Raw genomic sequence first — 20,310 nt, 5'->3', positions numbered from 1 at the left:
GAGTCTTCATTTATTCACTCTAATTTAAGGTTTTGCGTGCCAGTAATACATTTTAATGTTTTTAGAAGCTCTCTTTCTATAAGTCTATAATATATAACTAAACTCTTGTTGTATGTAAAGTAAATAAGGTTTTTAAAATGTTTAAGCAGCTTCATTTAAAATTAAATTAAAATGCAGAGCCCCCCGGACCAGTGGTCAGGATCCGGGTAGTGTGAGTGTCACTGAAAATCGGCATGTGTGTCATAGGTTGCCTACTCCTGGACTAGATAATCAAATGTTCCCTTCTGGCCTTGGAATTTGTAAGAACAGGATGTGGCAAACAGCATGTTTGACATGCAGTGCAATGCGTGAGAGATTTTGCCTGTCTCTTCAGAGAGGGGAGGACCCTGAATTTGTTTACTCCAGATAGGATAGAATTTGATTTAATAAATTTATCTTTCCAGAAAGCAAGCCTTGTTCTCAAAGGCCTTAGGGCACTGCTAATGAGCTACAGCACTTTTCACTTTTAGATTACCAGCCTGAATCCTTCTTACCTCAGCAGGGATTAAAAATTGTTCCCATATAATGGAAGTTCAGTAGACCCTACATTAGATGAGTTTGCAAGTCCCAGTTCCAGCTCTACTGTCAAAATCACCACTATGTTCTGAGACTAGATTAAGATCTTCATAGTAGGGAATTCTCTTACCACGTGCCATGCATTGTACAGACACAATGAGGGCTTGATCTTGGTTATGTCCTCACATGAGAACTCCTGCAGCAGGGGCCAAAACTGCCTTACTCACTACAAGTTTTTGAAAGTTGGCAATACTTTTTACACACACACTGGAGATGGGCAAGAGATCAAAAATCAGAAAGCAGACAAAACACACATGGTTTAATTTTTTTAATTCACTATTTTGGATCGGGTCTGATTTTTTTAAACTTTTGAGGTTTGCAATACTGCACACTTTGTAGATACAGAACCAGATTTCTAGAGGTTCTGAGCACACGTTAACAGGAGCTGCAAATGCTCAGCACTTATGAAAACGTGGTTCAGAATCTTAAAGAACACAGCAACCTGCAGTCTAAACATATTATTCCACTTTTCTCAAAACAAAAGAACCTTTTGTTTGATATTAGTGGAATACTGTGGGCCAAATACTGCCATAGATTACATCTGAACAATACCAATGGCTTTAGTGAGGATTACTGTCCTAACCAAGAACACAATTTTCACCAAGCAGTTTTAACTTTCAGGTTAATTTATAAAGCTCCATACAATTTCTGAATAAGCTGTTTTATAAATTTGAAAAATCAGAAGTCAGAATTGCTTCCCCTCCTTAGTACACTATATTTCATTCCAAGTCTTCCAGCCATTAGGGTAGTTCTTACCATCAATCCTTAGAACAGCATTTCCCAAACTTTGTAAGTTGGCCCCTCCTTTAAGAAAATCCCTGGACTCTTGCCATATATTGCTATAAGGCGTACAGATCTTAATTTATACATCATCTGCACTGTCTGCTCCTAACTAGTTTTTCAGACCTCACTTTGTTAAGTGCTACCTCAGAATATGAAGAAGAAGCTGGTCATAGCTCCTCGTACCTCTCTACTCCTCCCCATATATCGGAACTAGTGAATCTTGATCTCCAGGACAGTTGCACTGTAGGAACGAGCATAATTCAAACATTTTTTTCTCCTTATATTATAAAATGTTCCTGCTATCCTCCACTAACGATTTGTACCCAAAAAACCCCACACATATTTAGCAACAAAGTATTTTTTTAATTTTACTAAGGTAAAACAAAACAGACCACAGGAAGAAATAAGAGTTTGAATATTATGAAGTACTTACTAAAAGCCGATTTTTGGCTGCCACCATTATTGTAGCACAATTTGCTGACCAGGAGCAACACTTCACTAACACTTCCACATCATCTTGGTGTTCATCTGCATTTCTGAAGAAGTCTTTTATATCAATAGTTTTCAGTTCATTTGCTGAACACACTTCCCAAAGCTTCAAGAACAAATATATTAAAATCAGCCTTAAAAATCAATTAGTGTAAATGACAGAAATTAGCATTAACTGATTACAATACTGATTTGGTTATTAAAAAGCACATACAATATTTTTAATTTAATTTTCAAGATCAACTGGAATGTTACTGTACATTCATGTATGCAAACAGGTCAGAGGGAAAAGAAGATAGCCCCTCTACACTACTATGTTGAGACTGCACTTGAATGCATACTCAGTTCTGGGCATTTCTGTACCATAAAGGTATTGTAAAATTGGGGGAAGTTCAGAAAAGAGCAACAAAATTATTGCAGGTCTGAAATGTTGACTTTTAAGGAAAGATTAAAAGATCTTATATGCCCTACCTCACCTGCCCTCCACCCCCAAAAAGAGACGGGGGAAACATAATGTAATACACTTTAATCTTTGTTGCTTATGAAATGCATTTAGTTATAGGTTATGTTTAGCTATTAAATATTAAAATTGCACAAAGCAGTTTTCCCTCAAACATATTTTAGATAAAAACCTAACATTTCTGGGTTTAAAATGCAAGACTATTTTATAATCCCTAACAGAAAGAATGTTTTCTTTTATGGATTACATTTATTGTAGTTTTTCATGTGCACACGACAAAGTAAAAACAGCACAACGTACTTTCCTGTAGGCATGTTTAATATATATGTCATTATGTACAAGACTATTTTGTATTAAATTAAAATGTTTTGAAGAAATTTCCAGTTTGGAAATTGAAAAACTTTGTACTAATGTCTACATAAACATATTTTACACATTCCACGGGGACTTAGTTGCAATTTTTCCATCAAAACTTCCATATTCAAATATTACACTTGTGTATCCGTTTGCACATTTTATATATATTTTTCCTATCAATCTATTTTTTAAAATTATCTACACAATCCTTTCAGTGGGAAGCACCGAGGCCACAGTAAAACTACAGGCCAGCTACTACTGACTTTTTGAAACCAAGAAAATACAATTGCCTATGGAACCCTCTACCTTATCCTAAAATTCTACCAACCAGACGTACTATCAAACTCCCTCCTTTACCTGACATTTGTCCAACTTTTGTCGAGATGCTCACTAACAGAAACTATTAGTGAATGGTAGTTTAATAAACATCACAGCCAAACTTTGTGAGCAACTTTTTTCTTTTTTACAAAAATTATTTACCTAGATTTCCCTTTATGTCTAAATGAGAATATTTATCATCAACAATGAGCCCCAAAATAGAAATAAAGCACACACAATTCTAGACATAAATTTAAGTAATAACATAACAGTAGTAAAAACAACAAGGAGTCCTTATGGCACCTTAGAGACTAACAAATTTATTTGGGCATAAGCTTTCATGGGCTGAAACCCACTTCATCAGATGCAGTGGAAAATACAGTAGCAGGTATATATACACAGTACATGAAAAGATGGGAGTTGCCTTACTAGGTGGGGGGGGTCAGTGCTAATGAGACAATTCAATTAATAGTACAATACCAAGGGAGGAAAAATCACTTTTATAGTGGTAATGAGGATGGCCCATTTCAAACAGTTGACAAGAAGGTGTGAGTAACAGTAGGGGGAAATTAGTTTTTGTAATGACCCATCCACTCCCTAATTTGATGGTGTCCCGTTTGCAAATTGATTCCAGTTCTGCAGTTTCTCGTTGGAGTCTGTTTTTGAAGTTTTTGCTGATACAGACTAACATGGCTAGCACTCTGAAACATAACAGTAGTAGTCACCCAAGTCCTGTGACATAAGTGAGATTTTTATTTGCAAGAACTCAAATTAACTTTACCTGTAGAACAATAAACACAGATAATCCTCCACTCCAGAGTAGTTACAGTAACTCCTCACTTAACGTTGTTACATTGCTGATCTATTAGGGAACAAGCTCCTTTAAAGTTGCACAGTGCTCCCTTATAACATCCTTTGGCAGCTGCCTGCTGTGTCCACTGCTTGCAGGATTCTCTGGAAGAGCAGCCCCTCCTCATGGGGATTAGAACCAAGGGGTGCTGGGAGCCCCCCTCCCCAATCAGCTCTCCTAAGTTCTCCTGTAAGGTATGTGGCTTGGCAGCTGCCCAGCAGCAGTTCAGGTGTCCCGCCCCCCACTGCCATGCTGCTCTTGCCCTGCCCTCTGCCTTGGAGCTGCTCCTGGGAGCTTCCTGCTTGCTGGGAAAGGAGGGGAGAGAGGGTGCTGATATCAGGATGTCCCCCTGCTCCTGCCCCACCCCCCCGCTCCATACCCCCTCTCCACAAAGCGGAGGAGGGGGACAGGGCTCAGGGACAGAAAGGAGGGAACTTGCTGGAAGCTGTTGCCTCCTGTCTGAACTGGCTGATCTGCTTAAAAGGGCAACATACTTGAAGTGGGGTCAGCGTACTTAAATGGGCAATACACATCTCTCTCTCTCTCACTCACTCATGCACACAACCCCTGCACTTTGGAAAATCAGCACCTGTGCAGCCCTGCATGTGCTGTCAGGAGGAGGGAGTGGTGCACTCCAGCTGGATAGTGTGGGCTCATCATGTTCAGTTTTTGCAGGGAAGTGTTTGCAGCTACTGCCCTGCATCTATTGTGTTTCCTCCCTCCTGCCTCAGTCCATGCTGCCTTGTAGAGTGTGAGGCTACATTAACAACAGAGTATTAACCCTTGAGGGCTCAGCCAAGTGCTAGTTCATTATTTAGCAGCAAGGCATTCCCTGGGAAATATTCCACCCTCTTACTCACCACCTCAACCAAGCTTCACAATCATTCATTCCTGTGTACAATATTAAACTGTTTGTTTTAAATTGTTTAAAACTTATACTGTATATGAATATAAATGTCTTGTCTGGCAAAAAAAAAATTACCTGGAACCTAACCCCCCCATTTACATTAATTCTTATGGGGAAATTGCATTTGTTTAACATGATTCGCATAAAGTCGCATTTTCCAGGAACATAACTACAACGTTAAGTGAGGAGTTATTGTGCACATATAGGTGACTTTGACCTTGACTATACTGAAGTAGAGCACTGGCAAAAAGGGATCCTCCACTTTTGAGCATACAATTCCACAAATAGCAGACAATGCTGCACAGTATAAACTAAAAGAAAGAGGCAGATTAGACTGATTTTTCTGATACAGTAAAAGATGTGGCTGTCACATCATCTACTATGTGCTCTCACGAAGTGAAATCACAAGCTGAATATTCACAGGTTAAGATGTAGAATTTGAACTTCCCTTGCCAGAAGGATGAATGATAAATGAAGGTAAACAAATAGTTCTCCAGCACTGGAGTCTTAAAAGAAGAAAATATATTGAAACTAAAGTTTATGTCACAACGTACCAAGTGCTTCATTGTAAATGCAAGAATTCAAAAATACAGACTGAAATTTCTTAGAATGAATATTTGTCCATGTCAAAAAATACATACTGGATATAAATGGAGTCCTAGTAAACTAGGCACATTTTTCAAGGGTAGTTTATTGTACTGAAATTATTATTCTGAAGTGTGACCATGATTAAACTGCTCTCAAGATGGACTATATGACACACAAATTAGATCTATCTGCACCAGGCAAGTTTAACTTTACGTTGTGTAAGAAGCTCAGCACAAGGGGGACTGGTATACCGAAATGAGATACTAAAAGTATTATGTATGTAAACTTGCACTGAATGAGTTGATGTTGGAATAGTTTGCTGGCACTCATTCTTTGTGAGTATTTTGCTTTTAAATGTCCTGCTTCTCTGAAGCATGCTACAGAATTAACAATGCCCACCTGGCTGGCTTCTTTGTATATTTTCTCTGAGCAGTTATCCAAAGTGATTGTTCTTTGTTCCCACAGAAGCATACAAGTAGCACAGAAGCATCAAGGGATCCTGCCCCAATCACAGCAGCAAGGGGTGGAGACAAGAGAAAAGCTAAGTCTCCTCTCAGCTGGCACAGTGGTGGAACAGAAAAAGGAAAGATGTGGGAGAAAGACAAGAAACAGCAACAATTTTTCCCTAACAGCTGGGAGAAAAGGGCAAGAAGTCAGCAAGCAACAAAGCTTTCACTTCTTCCCAGCTGCCTAGGTTTGGGAAGAGCACCAAATAACCACAAGCCAAAGCAGACATGAAAGATGGGGACTGTTTTATGGTGGGACTACTTCCAATCAGGGAGAATTCTGGGTTTCTGGCCAGGATATTGTACCTGGACCCAGCTAAGGAGGATACAGACAGTCAGTCTCTAGACAGTATTTAAACCCACCAGCTAAAAAGGATTCTGGTAAATTTTTCAAGCTCGGTCCCCAGATCTCATTGATCCATTCACCAAAAACAAACTAAACCACTTTTAACTTTCAGGTTTTTAACAGCAGCATTAGCAGCTCTTTAACATTCCTGGTTTAGCTTCTCTTATGGCAAGACAAAAGCTTCTTTGAACAGTGATTCTAAAAAGGTACAAGCTTTAGGTTGAAATTAGCAACTATACCTCCTTTTTTAACAGAAGAAAACATTACAGTATTCGGGAAAAGAGCTATCCTAACCAAAAAAAAACCCCAAACTTCTGCTTGAGCTCATTTGTGTAAAATTACGTTAAATTCAAGAATACAGTGAATGTTAGTCATTCCTATTATATTGAAGATATATTTTTATGTCAGATCTCTTTTCCAATCAATCAATCTTCTATTATACACATATGATTTAAAAATGTATCCCAAAAATTATTCTCTCAATTAGAAAAGTTACATGACAGGAAGGATGGTGAAGATAAAGGACTAAAAATGAGACACCCTGGGTTCTATTTCCATCTATGACACAGAATTATTCATTTAACGAGTCATTTAACTTCTGAGCCTTGGTTTCTCATCTTTAAAATAGGAATGCCACTCAGCTACCTCACAGTGAAAATACTAGGCTTAATTCATTACCATTTGTAAAAGGCTTTAAGATTCTTGAATATAAGGCAGTATTAAAATGCAAAGTATGTTATAAGCCAATAATACAAATTTCCATTATAAAAAACAGACTGGTTATTTACAAAGCATACCTTTAATGTTCCATCTGCTGAGCAACTAGCCACATATTTGTCATCTGGTGAAAATCTGCAGTGGCTGACAGAATTTAAGTGACCAAACATTGTATTTCGACAATGCTTTTTGTTCAAATCCCAAAGCTGCATAAAAGGTAAACACAACACAACTGCTGTTTAACCAAAAAATGATCTAAAGCTAAGAACATCAAAAACTTTCCTTCCAAAACCAGGAATCTACGTTCAAAAACCGAAGAAAAGCTTTAATTCAGATTTTTCTTCATATTCACAGCAACACAGGGAAGCCAGTGGCAACACTCATTTATTAAGTTACCTGAACTTTTAGGCTGAGATTTTCAAATGTCTTACCTTGATCTACCAACTCATGTGAAAACTAAAAATTGCCTGTCTTCACTAGGATTTACCTCAAGTTTTTAATTCACTTGAATTAACTAACTCAAACTAAGAACACGCCTTTTTTTCCCCTAATGAAGACAAGGCCCTTGAGGGAGGGTGGGAGGGAGAGAGAGAGAGAAGGGTATGGAAAGTTTGCCTTGATCCCAATGCTTCTCAAACTACCTCCCTTTTATCTTATCTTCCTCTTGTCTTCCAAGTTCAGGAGCAGTTTATTAACAATTCTTAAACTCTCTCTGATCCCCTCAAATAGTCTTACATCCTATTAATGTACTCCATTGAATCCACCCTTACACCAAGGTCACTAATGACCTGGTAACTAAATCAAAAGGACACTAATTTTTCTTTGTCTGCTGACTTCTGAACTTTTTGATCACACTCTCCTCATTTCTCTGAATCTATGATCTCTCTCGATTCTCATCCTAACTGGCCTTTCAGCATTACCTTTAGCAGCTCTTCTTAAGGATATGTCTACACTACAGGATTAATCCGAATTTAGATAATTCGAATTTGGGAAACAGGTTGTATAAATTCGATTGTGCGCGGCCACACTAAGCACATTAATTCGGTGGTGTGCGGCCACACTACCCCATTACTTTAACCACAGTAATTCGGTGGTGTGCGGCCACACTAACCCTAATTCGAATTAACAAAATCGATTTAGGCGCTACTCCGCTCGTCGAGGTGGAGTACAGAAATCGATTTTAAGTGCCCTTTAATTCGAATTAACTGGCTCTGTAGTGTGGACGGGTGAAGGGTTAATTCGGATTAACGCAGCTAAATCCGAATTAAAGTCGTAGTGTAGACCAGGCCTAAGAGTGACTTGGTGATTCTGGGTGCCCAATTTGAGATACCTTAAAGGGGCCTGAATTTTTAATGAGTGGGTAGGTGTTGAGCACTTTTTGAAAAATCAGGTCCCTTTAAGGTGTCTCAAAAATTGAGGCATACAAAGTCACTAGTCACATGAAAAATCTGGCCACTATCCTAACACCTCATCTATTTCCATGGTTTTTACTACTTTTATAGAGGAAACATCTAAATCTATCACTGCAGCCTGTCCCAACTCTCAAGAGTCCTCTCAGACATATCCTCTAGGATGTCCAAGTGCAGACTCTCCAAAACTAAATCTCTTCTAATCTTTGTCATCTGCCTCTCATCTCCATCAACAACTACAATTTACTATCAATTCTTATTTTCTGCAAGCCAGGTGCCATTTGATTCGTCCATCTCCTTCTCATTTCCAGTCTCTTAAGTCATTTGGTTCCTCTTTTTATTATACTTATAATCCAACCCAATATCCACCAGCCCAATTGCTAAAATAATCTTCCATGCATTGGTCATTTTTGCCTTAATTACTACAGTTTTCCTTTCTGAATTTTTCCAATTCACTTCTTCCACCCACTGCTCCCAATCATTCCAAAATGCAGTTGCTAAAAACATCTATTTCTCTTGCTACTTCAGCATAACCCTCTTCCCCCCCGAGTCTCTTCAATAGCTTTCCGTACCCTCTGACATCTAGGCAAGGATCAGGATTTTGAATTAGAAGATCATACATCATCTTTCCTTCTCCAGACTTTCTGCTCTTATCACTACTCCATTCCCAATCTTTTCCATTAGCCTTTTCCCAAACTCTCATCTTCATACCTTTTAGCATACTGTCCCCTACTGCTGGGGCAGCATCCTTGTTCTCTTCAGCTAAGTGCCACTCCATTTCCTTGCTAGCCCCTGTAAAAACCCACTTTTAAGAATTCTACCTACCTCCTGATGAATTATCACTATATTCTTCCTTACCTGCATTGTTGTCATGTGTCGTGTCATATGTTTGTCTTATCTAATAACTCTCATAGTCAGCTTTTTGAGTCAAGGAACTTGTTTTATGGTATTTATAAACTGCATGTACACTTGCAACAATTCATTTTTAATAGTAAGCAGCATAAAAATAATCTCAGCATTTCCCACTTACTTTGATATAAGTATCATTTGAGCAGGTGGCTAAGAGAAGTTGATCATTTGTGTTATTAAACTGGCAGCAGTTGACCTGTTCTCCATGTTCTTCGTATACCTGTACAAGCTGACCTGTTCTTGAGTTCCAGATCTAAACAGAATTGATTTAAACAAACAACCAAAAAAACTGTTTGAAATATATTCTATACAGTTATTAAAAACAACAGGGTGTGTTTTTGTTGGATTTTTTTATTTTTTACAACTATGCTGGAACATTTAATATAAATTAAATGCACTTTTCTCATAAGTTTGTAACTATTTAACAGTATTTCTCCCAGTAATATCTGAAAGAAGATGGGGAAAATGTGAAATTAAAATGAAAAAATGAAAAATATTGTTATGTCCAAGTAATAACAATTTGTGGCTAAGAGAGGAAAATAGACGATGCTTTTAAAAATAACAGTGGCCAGACAATAAGCTGTTACTAAAAATGTGATCACAAGAAGATGCTTGGAAGTAACTTTTCACATCAATTTACTCTTACCACAAATATAGTCTTTGGGTATTACTAAAATGGACAGGCCTGCACCTTGTTGAAACATTTGAAAAACTGAGGTGATGTTAGAAAAAATTCTTGAGTAAAAGATTTGAGTTTCATATATGATCCCACTTCAATACTAAAGAAATATACAGAAGCAGCCTAAAAAACCAAATAAGACAAACAGAAGCAAGTGAAACAATACTGGCAACAAGCATGAAGGAAGCTATTATGATACTGATGTCACTCATGTTGTAATGATTCTGTTCACACACACTCAGATATTATTATGCTCCAGCCAGACTGCAGAATCCTCTTATAAGAGACTATGATAGTAAATTATGCTTTACACAAAACTATGCTTTACATTAAGCACATCTAAAATAAAAGCATGTCTTTTACAATATTTTCAAGTTGAAAAACAGTACCTATAATACTTGTTCTCCACATAAGGTATACATAAACAAAAGATCTTAAAATTGGCTCAATTTAAATTGGTTCCAGTTTAGAAACAGAACTACTTGTTCTACTCAGAGGAAAAGTGCTCACCATTGCCTTACCTTAACTTTTTTATCCACTGAACAAGTTGCTACAAATCTGTCATCTGCAGAGAAAGCGCAACAAAGTACTTCATCATCATGAGCCTTTATTTCCAAAAGCTTCTCTCCACTTTTCGCTTTAAACACCTACATAAGCAGAGCATAACAAACACTGAAATCTTATGCCTACAGTACTCTGAGCTAATTTCAAAATAGCAATTTTATGCCTCATGCAGTATATGTTCTCAATTTTCTTATTTCAAGAGTTCCTTATAATATTAAAGGGAAAATTGCCAAACAGTTCATGCTAATTTTTTTTTTACCTTGAAAATGTTTATAATCTCATAGAATGTGTGCCCAGAATTTTAAATATCCATTCTTTACGAAGTTGGAGCTCAGATCAGAGATCACGGGAACAATAAGAATGCTGAAAGTGAAATCTGGGGGAGGGTGATAATTATTCTTAAATATATTGTCAGAGGTTACAATTTAGGATTGAGATGAAAAACAAACAGTGATGGGAAGATTGTGTGTGTAGTGACAGACAAATTAGAAAAATATGAAAATAAATTTATCATTGTGTTTCTATTCAGGTTCTTCACTATTTACTGTACAAAATTTTGAATGTATAAAGGACACAATCACTTGGTTGTCAAGTGGTAGTATTCATATTTTAATTTTAAATCCCAAAGACAAAAATATTTTATATATATTAATATTTTTCCTTTTATCCTCCACGTAGATAACGGTTTCCTGGAGTCTACATTAACATGAGGAATTCTAGGTCTATAGAGCACGAGAATCAGATTACTTGGTATATTAAGGACTTTTTCTAGTAACAAATGATTTTGAGGAAGAAGGGAAGACACTTCAAAGTCTTATTGAGGAAGACCCTACAACAAAATCTTTCATTCCTGAGTTTCCCTGATTCAGAATGGAAAGAAGTAGGGGGAAAAGAAACCATATACTTTTCATCATCTTGCCAAACATTCTCTCATTTACTTTTATGATAATGCAGAACCCTTGCTTAATCTAGACTAAACTTCCCTACTCATAGCTATTGAGCCTCAACAAAAAATTGTTCAAGTGAATCTTGAGATGCCAACTGAAGCAGGTCCAAGCTAATTTATATTTGGTTTTTCTACGTTTTCTCTCTTTCTTGTTGAGTTGAAAGGGAATAAGAATGGTAATGAAACAGATTTTAAAAAATAATCTAATCATGAATATTATGTTTAAAGTGCAAAGAAATCAGAATTTGTAATAAATTCTGAAAATTTGGATTTCCCAAATCTAAGGATCACCATATTTTGGTTTCAGATAAGATCTTTAGGTATTGGTTGTGGTGGAGGGTACCTGAATAGTAGTGTATTTCCAATTTTTAAAAAACCTTTTCCATAGAATTATTTAACAAGGAATAGAATAATTATCAGCAAAATTTAGGCAAGTTCCCTTTCAAAGGCTATTTCATTCCATACACAGCTATATTTTCCCTCCACTCCACTGGGGGACAAGGACAAGAAACAGGCAAAAGATGATGTACAGAGGAATGAGAAAGCCAGGAACTGGAACCTAAGGAAAAATAAGGAAGATGCACAGACAACTGAGAGAGAACATAAAACAGATTCATACCAAAACCAAGAAGAGACAGGTCTATGTGATGTAGGACTCCACTCAGAAGAAACAATAGGCATGTGACCAGACCAGGTCCAGAGAACAGAAGAGTGTGCTGCCACCCAAATTCAAGAAAGATTAATTTAAACTGGAACAGGTGCAGAGAAGGATAGAAGACTGGAAAAGCTTGGCTGAGAGGGGATATGATCGCTCTCTATAAATACATTAGGGGAGTAAATACCAGGGAGAGTGAATAGCTGTTTAAGCTAGAGAACAATTTTGGCACAAGAACATATGGGTATATACTGGCCATGCAGAAGTTCAGGCTGGAAAATAAGAGGGTTTCTAACCATAAGAGCAGTCAGGTTCTGGAACAGCCTCCCAATAGAAGTTGTGGAGGGAAAACAACTTCATTAGTTTTACAAGAGAGCTGGATAAATTTATAAGTGCAACTATATGGTGGTTTTCCTTATGATGGTGGGGGGCAGGGGTCAACAGTCCTGGGGCTCACTTCCAGTTTATGTCTCATATTCCTAAAAGTTAATGCTTCAGGATTTTAGCCAGCCGCCTGTAGGGGGATTCTCCCCTCTCCCTAATGTATTCCGGGAAGCTTTTTTATTTGCTTCCTCTAAATGTATCAGGGATGGCCACAACTAGAAATGGGGCACAGAGCAGGGTGGGCCAGGGCTCTGAGGTGGCACCAAACAAACACTCTCTCTCAGGAGCTTGGATGGCTGGTTCTTGATCATATGCCCAGGGTCTAACTGATCACCATTTGTGGGGTCAGGAAGGAATTTTCTCCCAAATCAGATTGCCAGTGACTGTAGGGAATTTTCGCCTTCCTCTGCAGCATGTGACTACAAGTCACTTGCCAGTATTATCTGAGTATTTCTCACTTAATCATTTCCCTACCATTGCAGGGGCCTCAAGCACTGGTGTACCTTGTTCCCTCCTATTCTCTTTCTGTGGCAAACAGTCTAGTCTCCTGTGGGTCTCATTTCCATTGTTGGGTTTAGTGTGAGAGTGGCTGGGTAATCTAGTGGTCCCTTCTGTTTTGAACTCTATGACTGACATTTTTTAAAGAGAAATGTGTACTCTTTCACTAATAAAGCCATTAACTACAGAAGCACAGCATAATGCCGTTGGCAAAGCAAAACAAACAGTACATGCACAAGGTATTTTTTGAACAGGATCTCATCAGGATTTTGTAGTAGCAGCCAGCAAATAAAAACAGCAATATACAGTACATAAAATATCTACATTAACAGTGTATAACCAGAAACTAAAAAATACACTTGTAATTAAGATGAATATTCAACTTAGTAAGCATCCAAAATGAAACAGAAAGTTTGCAAAAAAGTTACTCATTACACTTACCTTTGGTTGTCTGGAATACGTACACCTTACTGGGGTACTGGGTGACTGACTGCTAGCATTTCAGAGGGCTGGCTGGCTCCCTCTAGGCAGACTACTGATAAATTAGCATCAGTCATCTCTCCTCTGTTTTCCTTTTTGGAAGTTCCCCTCACCCAGCTTCTGATTGCAAAGCCCTCCCCTTATGTCTCAATTTTCACTCTACTCCCATCTCCCATTTCTGGAGCTCATTCCACCACCACCCCTCCACTAGCATTGGGTTGATAAAATATTTTATGCAAAAGCGGTGAGAACAGTTTAAATGTCTACATCAGGGGTCAGCAACCTTTCAGCAGTGGTGTGCCGAATCATCATTTATTCACTCTAATTTAAGGTTTCACGTGCCAGTAATACATTTTAACGTTTTTGGAAGGTCTCTTTCTATATGTCTATAATATATAACTAAACTATTGTTGTATGTAAAGTAAATAAGGTTTTTAAATGTTTAAGATGCTTCATTTAAAATTAAATTAAAATGCAGAGCCCCCCGGACCAGTGGCCAGGACCCAGGCAGTGTGAGTGCCACTGAAAAATCAGCTCGCGTGCCACCTTCGGCACGCATGCCAGAGGTTGCCTACCCCTGGTCTACATATAGTTTTACAATTTCCATACGAATAACTGGTACTGACCAGTACAGGGTTCCTCCAGCACTGGCAAACTAATTTTCCGTTTTTAGGAAGGTTAAGGTGAATTACAGTATCATTTGTTCTGCATTAATAGGCAAAGCATTTTTGTGTGAGGTTAACTTAGGCCTGGTTGACACTTAAAAATTAGAACAACATAGCTATGTATAGAATAAATACGAAATTAAAGAATTAGTTTTAGCTTAAGTTTGGTTAAGAAAATGTGTGTTGTAAAGAAAGGCCCTGACTAGCAAGTAGAAGGAACGCCTTGAAAACAATGAGTTATAAGGCCAAAATGAATGGAGTAGAGAGGATGTCTGGTTCAAAAAATAATTAATGAGATGAGAGAGTTTCTAAAAAGAAGGCCTCTGACCAATAGGGGTGACTGAAGACAAAGAGAATGTGTCTTTAAAGGAGCCAACATGGACCTTCCCACTCCACATAGCAGTATTATCTTAAAAATAAAGCCTATCTGAACCCAGGTGCAACAAAAAAGCTGTTGGTCAGCAGGAAGAAGAGGAAGAGATAAGGAGGAAAAAAAGATTGTAAATCTCATCTGGATTAAAATTAAAAATTAGAATCAACGGTCTCAAATTAGGTGTTAGCTAAAGAAGTAATTGGCTATGACATCATCTGTTTGTTGAAGGGGATAAAAAAAAGAGGTTATTAATTTTAAGGTTCTCTGTCAGACTATGCCTGATCATGCGGGAGCACACCAGGATGAGATGGTTTTCCCTAGGTCTGGCCTATTTGTCAGCATACTGACCACATGCTTATGAATACTTTGTTACTGTGTTGGATACAGTGATGGCTTATTTTTAGGCTGTTAGCCATATTTAGAGCAATTGTATAAAATACCACATGACCTTTGGACTTAAAGGAATTTATGGTTACATTAGTGTCTGGTGGTCTCACATTAATATTAATAATTGATATTATTAATAATTCCACCACTAAGTCACTCCGGGCTGTGAAAAATTGAATCCCCTGGCCACCATAGTTAGATGGACCTAACCCTCTGTGTAGCCATGGCTAGGTTGATGGAAGAATTCTTCTATCAGCCTAGCTACTGCCTCTCGCAGAGGTGGATTAACTACATCAATGGAAAAATCCTGTCCTTTGATGGTGGAAGCATCTTTACTACAGAGACACAGCTGCAGCACCATAACTGTGCTGCTACAGACACTGTATTGCAGACGTGCCCTTAGGCAACATGATCCAGGGATGTACTTAAAGAAAAACAAAAACAATCTAGTATAGACATCTCTATATTACACTGACTATAGATGCATTTAGGGGATAAAAACCCTTGAACCATATAATCCTGTATCCTTCTGAATAAAAAGATGACTCAATATAAGTTATACAATTAAAATAATTTAGGCACCGTTGTCTATATCTTTTTGAATTATTTCCCTCTGAAGTACTCTAGTTTCTTGGCATCCTTGTATAGTAAAACAAAAATAGAAAAACCTAAGTACTATTTTGTCTGGATTGTCTTATATATTTTAGTTTTGCTTACATTTATGTATTTTACCTGTAAAGTTTTATCAGCGCCACAAGAAGCTATTCTCTGTCCATCCTTGGAAAAGCAGGCATGGTAAACTGCATCTATATGGGGACGGACAACCAAACGGGAGAGGTTCTTCATGGATTTTTTATTTCTACAACACAGAAATAATAGTCAATGATTTAAGAAAAATACTAATATGTGGGGTTTCTTCTTTCAATCTAATCCACACAAAAAATGCCTGTACATCTATGTTTTGCAGAACACTTTAATATCTTTCACTTTTGTCTTCCAGATTTCAGGGCATAAGAGTAACACATATTGCAACCTTCCACATGCACTATAAGGGCTCGGATAGCTATATGATCTGATCATCCAAAAGTGGGATAATTTTTGTATGAAGAGTTAACAATCACCTACGTGCTAACTTGTTGCTCACTAGTAGGGCACTTTCCTTCCAAAAGCATATTTAGGACAAGTACAGAATCACAGAAGTGCAGGACTGGAAGGGACCTCAATAAGTCAGTTAGTCCAGTCCCCTGCACTCAAGGCAGGACTAAGTAATAACAAGACCATTCCTGACAGGTGTTTGTCTAACTTATTCTTAAAAATCTCCAATGACTGATATTCCACAACCTCCCTAAGCAATTTGTTCCAGTGCTTAACTACCCTGACAGTTAGGAAGTTTTTCCTAATGTCCAACCTAAACCTCTCCTGCTGCAATTTAAGCCCATTGCTTCTTGTCCTATCCTCAAAGGTTAAGAAGAACAATTTTTCTCCCTCCTCCTTGTAACAACCTCTTATGAACTTGGAAACAGTTATGTCCCCCTCCAGTCTTCCAGATTAAAAAAATCCAATTTTTTCAATTTTTCCTCATAGATCATGTTTTATAGACCTTTAATCATTTTTGTTGCTCTCCTCTGGACTTTCTCCAATTTGTCCATATCTTTACTGAAATATGGCACTCAGAACTGGACAATATACTCCAGTTGAGATCTTAGCGCTGAATAGAGTGGAAGAATTACTTCTCGTGTCTTGCTTACAACACTCCTGCTAATACATCCCAGAATGACATTCACTTTTTTTTGCAAGTGTTACACTGTTGATTCTCATTTAGCTTGTGATCCACTATAACCCTCAGATCCCTTTCCACAGTACTCCTTCCTAGGCAGTCATTTCCTATTTTGTATGTGTGCAACTGAATGTTCCTTCCTAAATGGAGTACTTAACATTTGTCCTTATTGAATGTCAGCCTATATACTTAGACCATTTCTCCAGTTTGTCCAGATCTTTTTGAATTTTAATCCTATCTTCCAAAGCACTTGCAATCCCTCCCATGTATGTCTTCTACAGGTGATCAAATCCTAGCTTCCTTCCCAAGACTTATCTCCATACATGTTACATTTTATATATCTGTATTAGGGTGACCAGACAGCAAAAATCGGGAAGGAGGTGGGGGGGTAAGAGGAGCCTATATAAGAAAAAGACCCAAAAATTGGGACCGGCCCTATAAAATCGGGACATCTGGTCACCCTAATCTGTATCTACCTATCTTCTTATCATTTCTTTCTATACCTACATGAATTACTGTTTTCAGCATTAAGAACCAAACTTGGCAGTGTATAGTTTAGGTATAGAAGTAAAAAACAACGACCACCTACCCCAATTGAATTAATCTGCCATATTATCTTTTTGGCCTTTTTGAAATAATTTTTAGATTTACAATTCCTCAAATAGCTGCATTTCTTTTTCTTATAAAAATCTTAATGCTCTCTAAAAATGTTTGTGGATTAATTGTACCTAGAAAATAGTTTTCAGAAGAGTTGTTTAGTTTCCCTGTATGCAAGAAACCAGTGTATCAAGACGGTTTGCAACTACTTACATCCATTCCAGGTAAAATGCTCCTTTAACAAGTTCTTGCTGAGCTTGCAGTTTGGCTTGTTGATACACTTCTGAAGTCTCCGGCTGACACAGCCCTAACTGTATGATGTTAGGAAACGGCTGCCTTCCAAGAAGGTGTCCATTTAAAGACAGAAATTCCTGAAAGTTTTCACGTACTATGCTATCCTGTGCACAAAACAGGTATGTTTGATAATATAGCCAGAACTGGACATGGACATTTTTCAAACATATATTATTCATATTTCTGCATCTTGCATAATAATTCTAATCTTTCATAAGTGCAGTTTATATTTAGTCCTGGAGCAAACAGATTTAATAAAATGGAATATTTGGAAGTAACCTATGTATTACACTGATTCCCCCAAAATAATGGGCCAGATACCATCACTTTTACTCACACTGAGTAGTCCCTTAATCCCAAAGCAGCTCTCAAAGTCAACCAGTTATTTCACAGAGTAAGGGTGACAGAATCTGTGGGGATGTGGGGACTACAGGAACCCTACCACAGTGTTACTTCTTACTAATTATAATTATTCAACATTTTTACAACTCTACATAAATTATGATTTATTTTCAGTCTTCACATATATACATGCTCCATTTTTAGTTAATATAGGACTATATGATCTGTTATTCATCTATATATTAATGTCCAAGAATTTATTTTTTCTTCCCCAAACTACAGGCTTTACTGTAAGGCAACTCCATAGTTCACCACTCTTTCCTTTGGCCTCTAACCGATTAATTATTTTTAATAACCTGAAATCAAACAGAAAAACAAGGTATGGTTAGAGACTATTAGTCATTTATCTTAAAGTAACATACCTTCTGATCCAATATATGGCTATATTCTACATATTCATGAATCAAATGGGCAGGCCCTACCAACTCTGTTTTTGCTTTTATCCAATCTAGAGAAAACATGAGAGCACAAAGTTCCTGTAAGAAAAAAAAAAATAAGTTTAACACACATTTATATATGCAGTAACTTTTTCCTATCTATCTATATAAATTGCTGTGTCTAGCATTTTGTAAAGGTGTACAGTAAAAATCAACATCCCTCTAAGGCTTCAAAGCTTAAAGTTTGACAATAGATGGAAATCAAAGGGAAAAAAAATCACAATATTAAAAGAAGCCATGAAATCTAAAATTTATTACTGGCAAAATTTAAGAACAGGCCTCATCAATTACGAACACTTAAAGAGAGAGTCAGAGGCAGCTATGTAAGATCCTGAAAGAGGGATCCTCAGCCAGAGCCTGAAGTTACTTAGTATTGTGACATATGGAAAGAGAGGAAGGATAAACTTCCCAAATATTAGTTTTAGTTAAATGGTCAAGAACAAGAATATAATCCAACAGAATGTCCTACAAAAATTGACAGAGAAGACTTTTTAAAGCTTTCATAGTCCTGAAAAAAATCAAAAGTATAACTACTATGCATGAAGCTGCCATTGCCAAACTTTAAAGCAGTTTCAGGGTAAAATAACCAGAATGGATGGAATAAATTCTGTCTAGCAAAAGGATTACGCTGTTTCTAACATCACCTCTATTGTGCATTAACCTGATTACCCAAGAGCACCACACTATATAAAACTAATTACCTCTTTTTTAGCAGAGAAAAAGTTTATAACTTGAAAAATTGGTCGACAGACTTTAATGCCCCTCCTATAGTAGCAAGTGTTACCGCCACTTCTAAGCAGTGAAATATTTATAATAGTGAGGGAGGAGTGGAAGGGAAATATTCTATAAAGTAAGTGAGATGAAAACCCTAACCACTTCTTTGAAGAATTGTAATGCCTTGTATCCCAGATATGGACACAGGACATTTGTTTTGAACATGTCCTAGCCAACAAGTAACAGATCTTTAATATATTAAAGAAATGTTCCATTACCACCATACATTACAAAAAATAAAAATGAAAAGTTATGAAAATTATATTTTATGTAAATTACATATGGTTGACCAGCTGTTACTTTTTTCAGATTCAATCTCTTACTAATCTTCTTCCAACTGTCCCCAATTTACCCTACCAGATTATTTTTGTTACCTTCTGGTAGCACCAGTCTGCTAAGTGCTGTAGAAATGAAAGACAATCCTATGCTTCAAAGTTTACAAAAAAACAACAATTTTTCTTTTCTTTCTTTTTTTTTTTTTTGCTTTAGCACAAATAGAGTTTCAAAAGGATACAACACGAATAAGGACCCTGCAAACAAATTATCTCTTTCTTATATAATAAAAATAATTAGAAACATAAAACCTGATAGAAACATTTCTAATTTTGAAACTGACAAAAGTTCAAAATTCAAAAACAAAAAATGGGAGAAGCTGATGTAGTTTTCATAAAGTGTCCCCTTCCATCTTTGATCCAATTATAGAGCTAACTGAAATTTTTCATATTTTGAAAAAAATACAAATAGGAAGAAAAAATTAAACGACAAAATTTCTCTTTTTGACCAGTGTTAACAGAAAACAAAACCCAGTAAGTAAGATAGATGAAGGCATCTATGTAGACATCCCTCAACTCCACATCCACAGAATGGCTCACATACAACATATAACAAAACTATGGTGAGAACAAAAATTTAATCTGATGAGACAGTTAATCTAAACTATTTCCCCTCCCTAAGGATTTCCCCCTACCCAAAACAAGCTACTTGTAATGTAAGAAAGAAGCAGTATGGCAAATCCAAAGTATTTAAAAATCACAAGGTAGGTGTCCCAGTTCAGGACAACTGCACCTGTATTTCACCTCAGTGATCCATCAAAGGGCAAGTATCAGAGGGGTAGCCGTGTTAGTCTGAATCTGTAAAAAGCAAC

At 37.1% G+C, this 20,310-nt stretch overlaps 1 protein-coding gene across 2 annotated transcripts in view; it reads right to left on the bottom strand.

Annotated features, from left to right (window-relative positions):
- APAF1 (apoptotic peptidase activating factor 1) overlaps positions 1 to 20,310 on the bottom strand; it is a 79,326-nt gene that overhangs the window by 34,851 nt on the left and 24,165 nt on the right. For both annotated transcript variants that reach the window (XM_026648857.2, XM_026648858.2), the window contains 7 exons: positions 18,318 to 18,431; positions 17,473 to 17,657; positions 15,618 to 15,744; positions 10,455 to 10,580; positions 9,376 to 9,507; positions 7,017 to 7,142; positions 1,832 to 1,993 (listed from right to left, as the gene is read on the bottom strand). In XM_026648857.2, coding sequence (XP_026504642.1) covers positions 1,832 to 1,993; positions 7,017 to 7,142; positions 9,376 to 9,507; positions 10,455 to 10,580; positions 15,618 to 15,744; positions 17,473 to 17,657; positions 18,318 to 18,431 — 972 coding nt within the window. The remainder of the gene's footprint in view (positions 1 to 1,831; positions 1,994 to 7,016; positions 7,143 to 9,375; positions 9,508 to 10,454; positions 10,581 to 15,617; positions 15,745 to 17,472; positions 17,658 to 18,317; positions 18,432 to 20,310) is intronic.

This window comes from Terrapene carolina, unplaced genomic scaffold (genome assembly GCF_002925995.2).
Source record: "Terrapene carolina triunguis isolate 2854851 unplaced genomic scaffold, T_m_triunguis-2.0 Scaffold68, whole genome shotgun sequence".
NCBI lineage: Eukaryota > Metazoa > Chordata > Testudines > Emydidae > Terrapene > Terrapene triunguis.
Note: the sequence above shows the minus strand (reverse complement) of the source record. Positions and strands in the feature narration are given on the sequence as shown.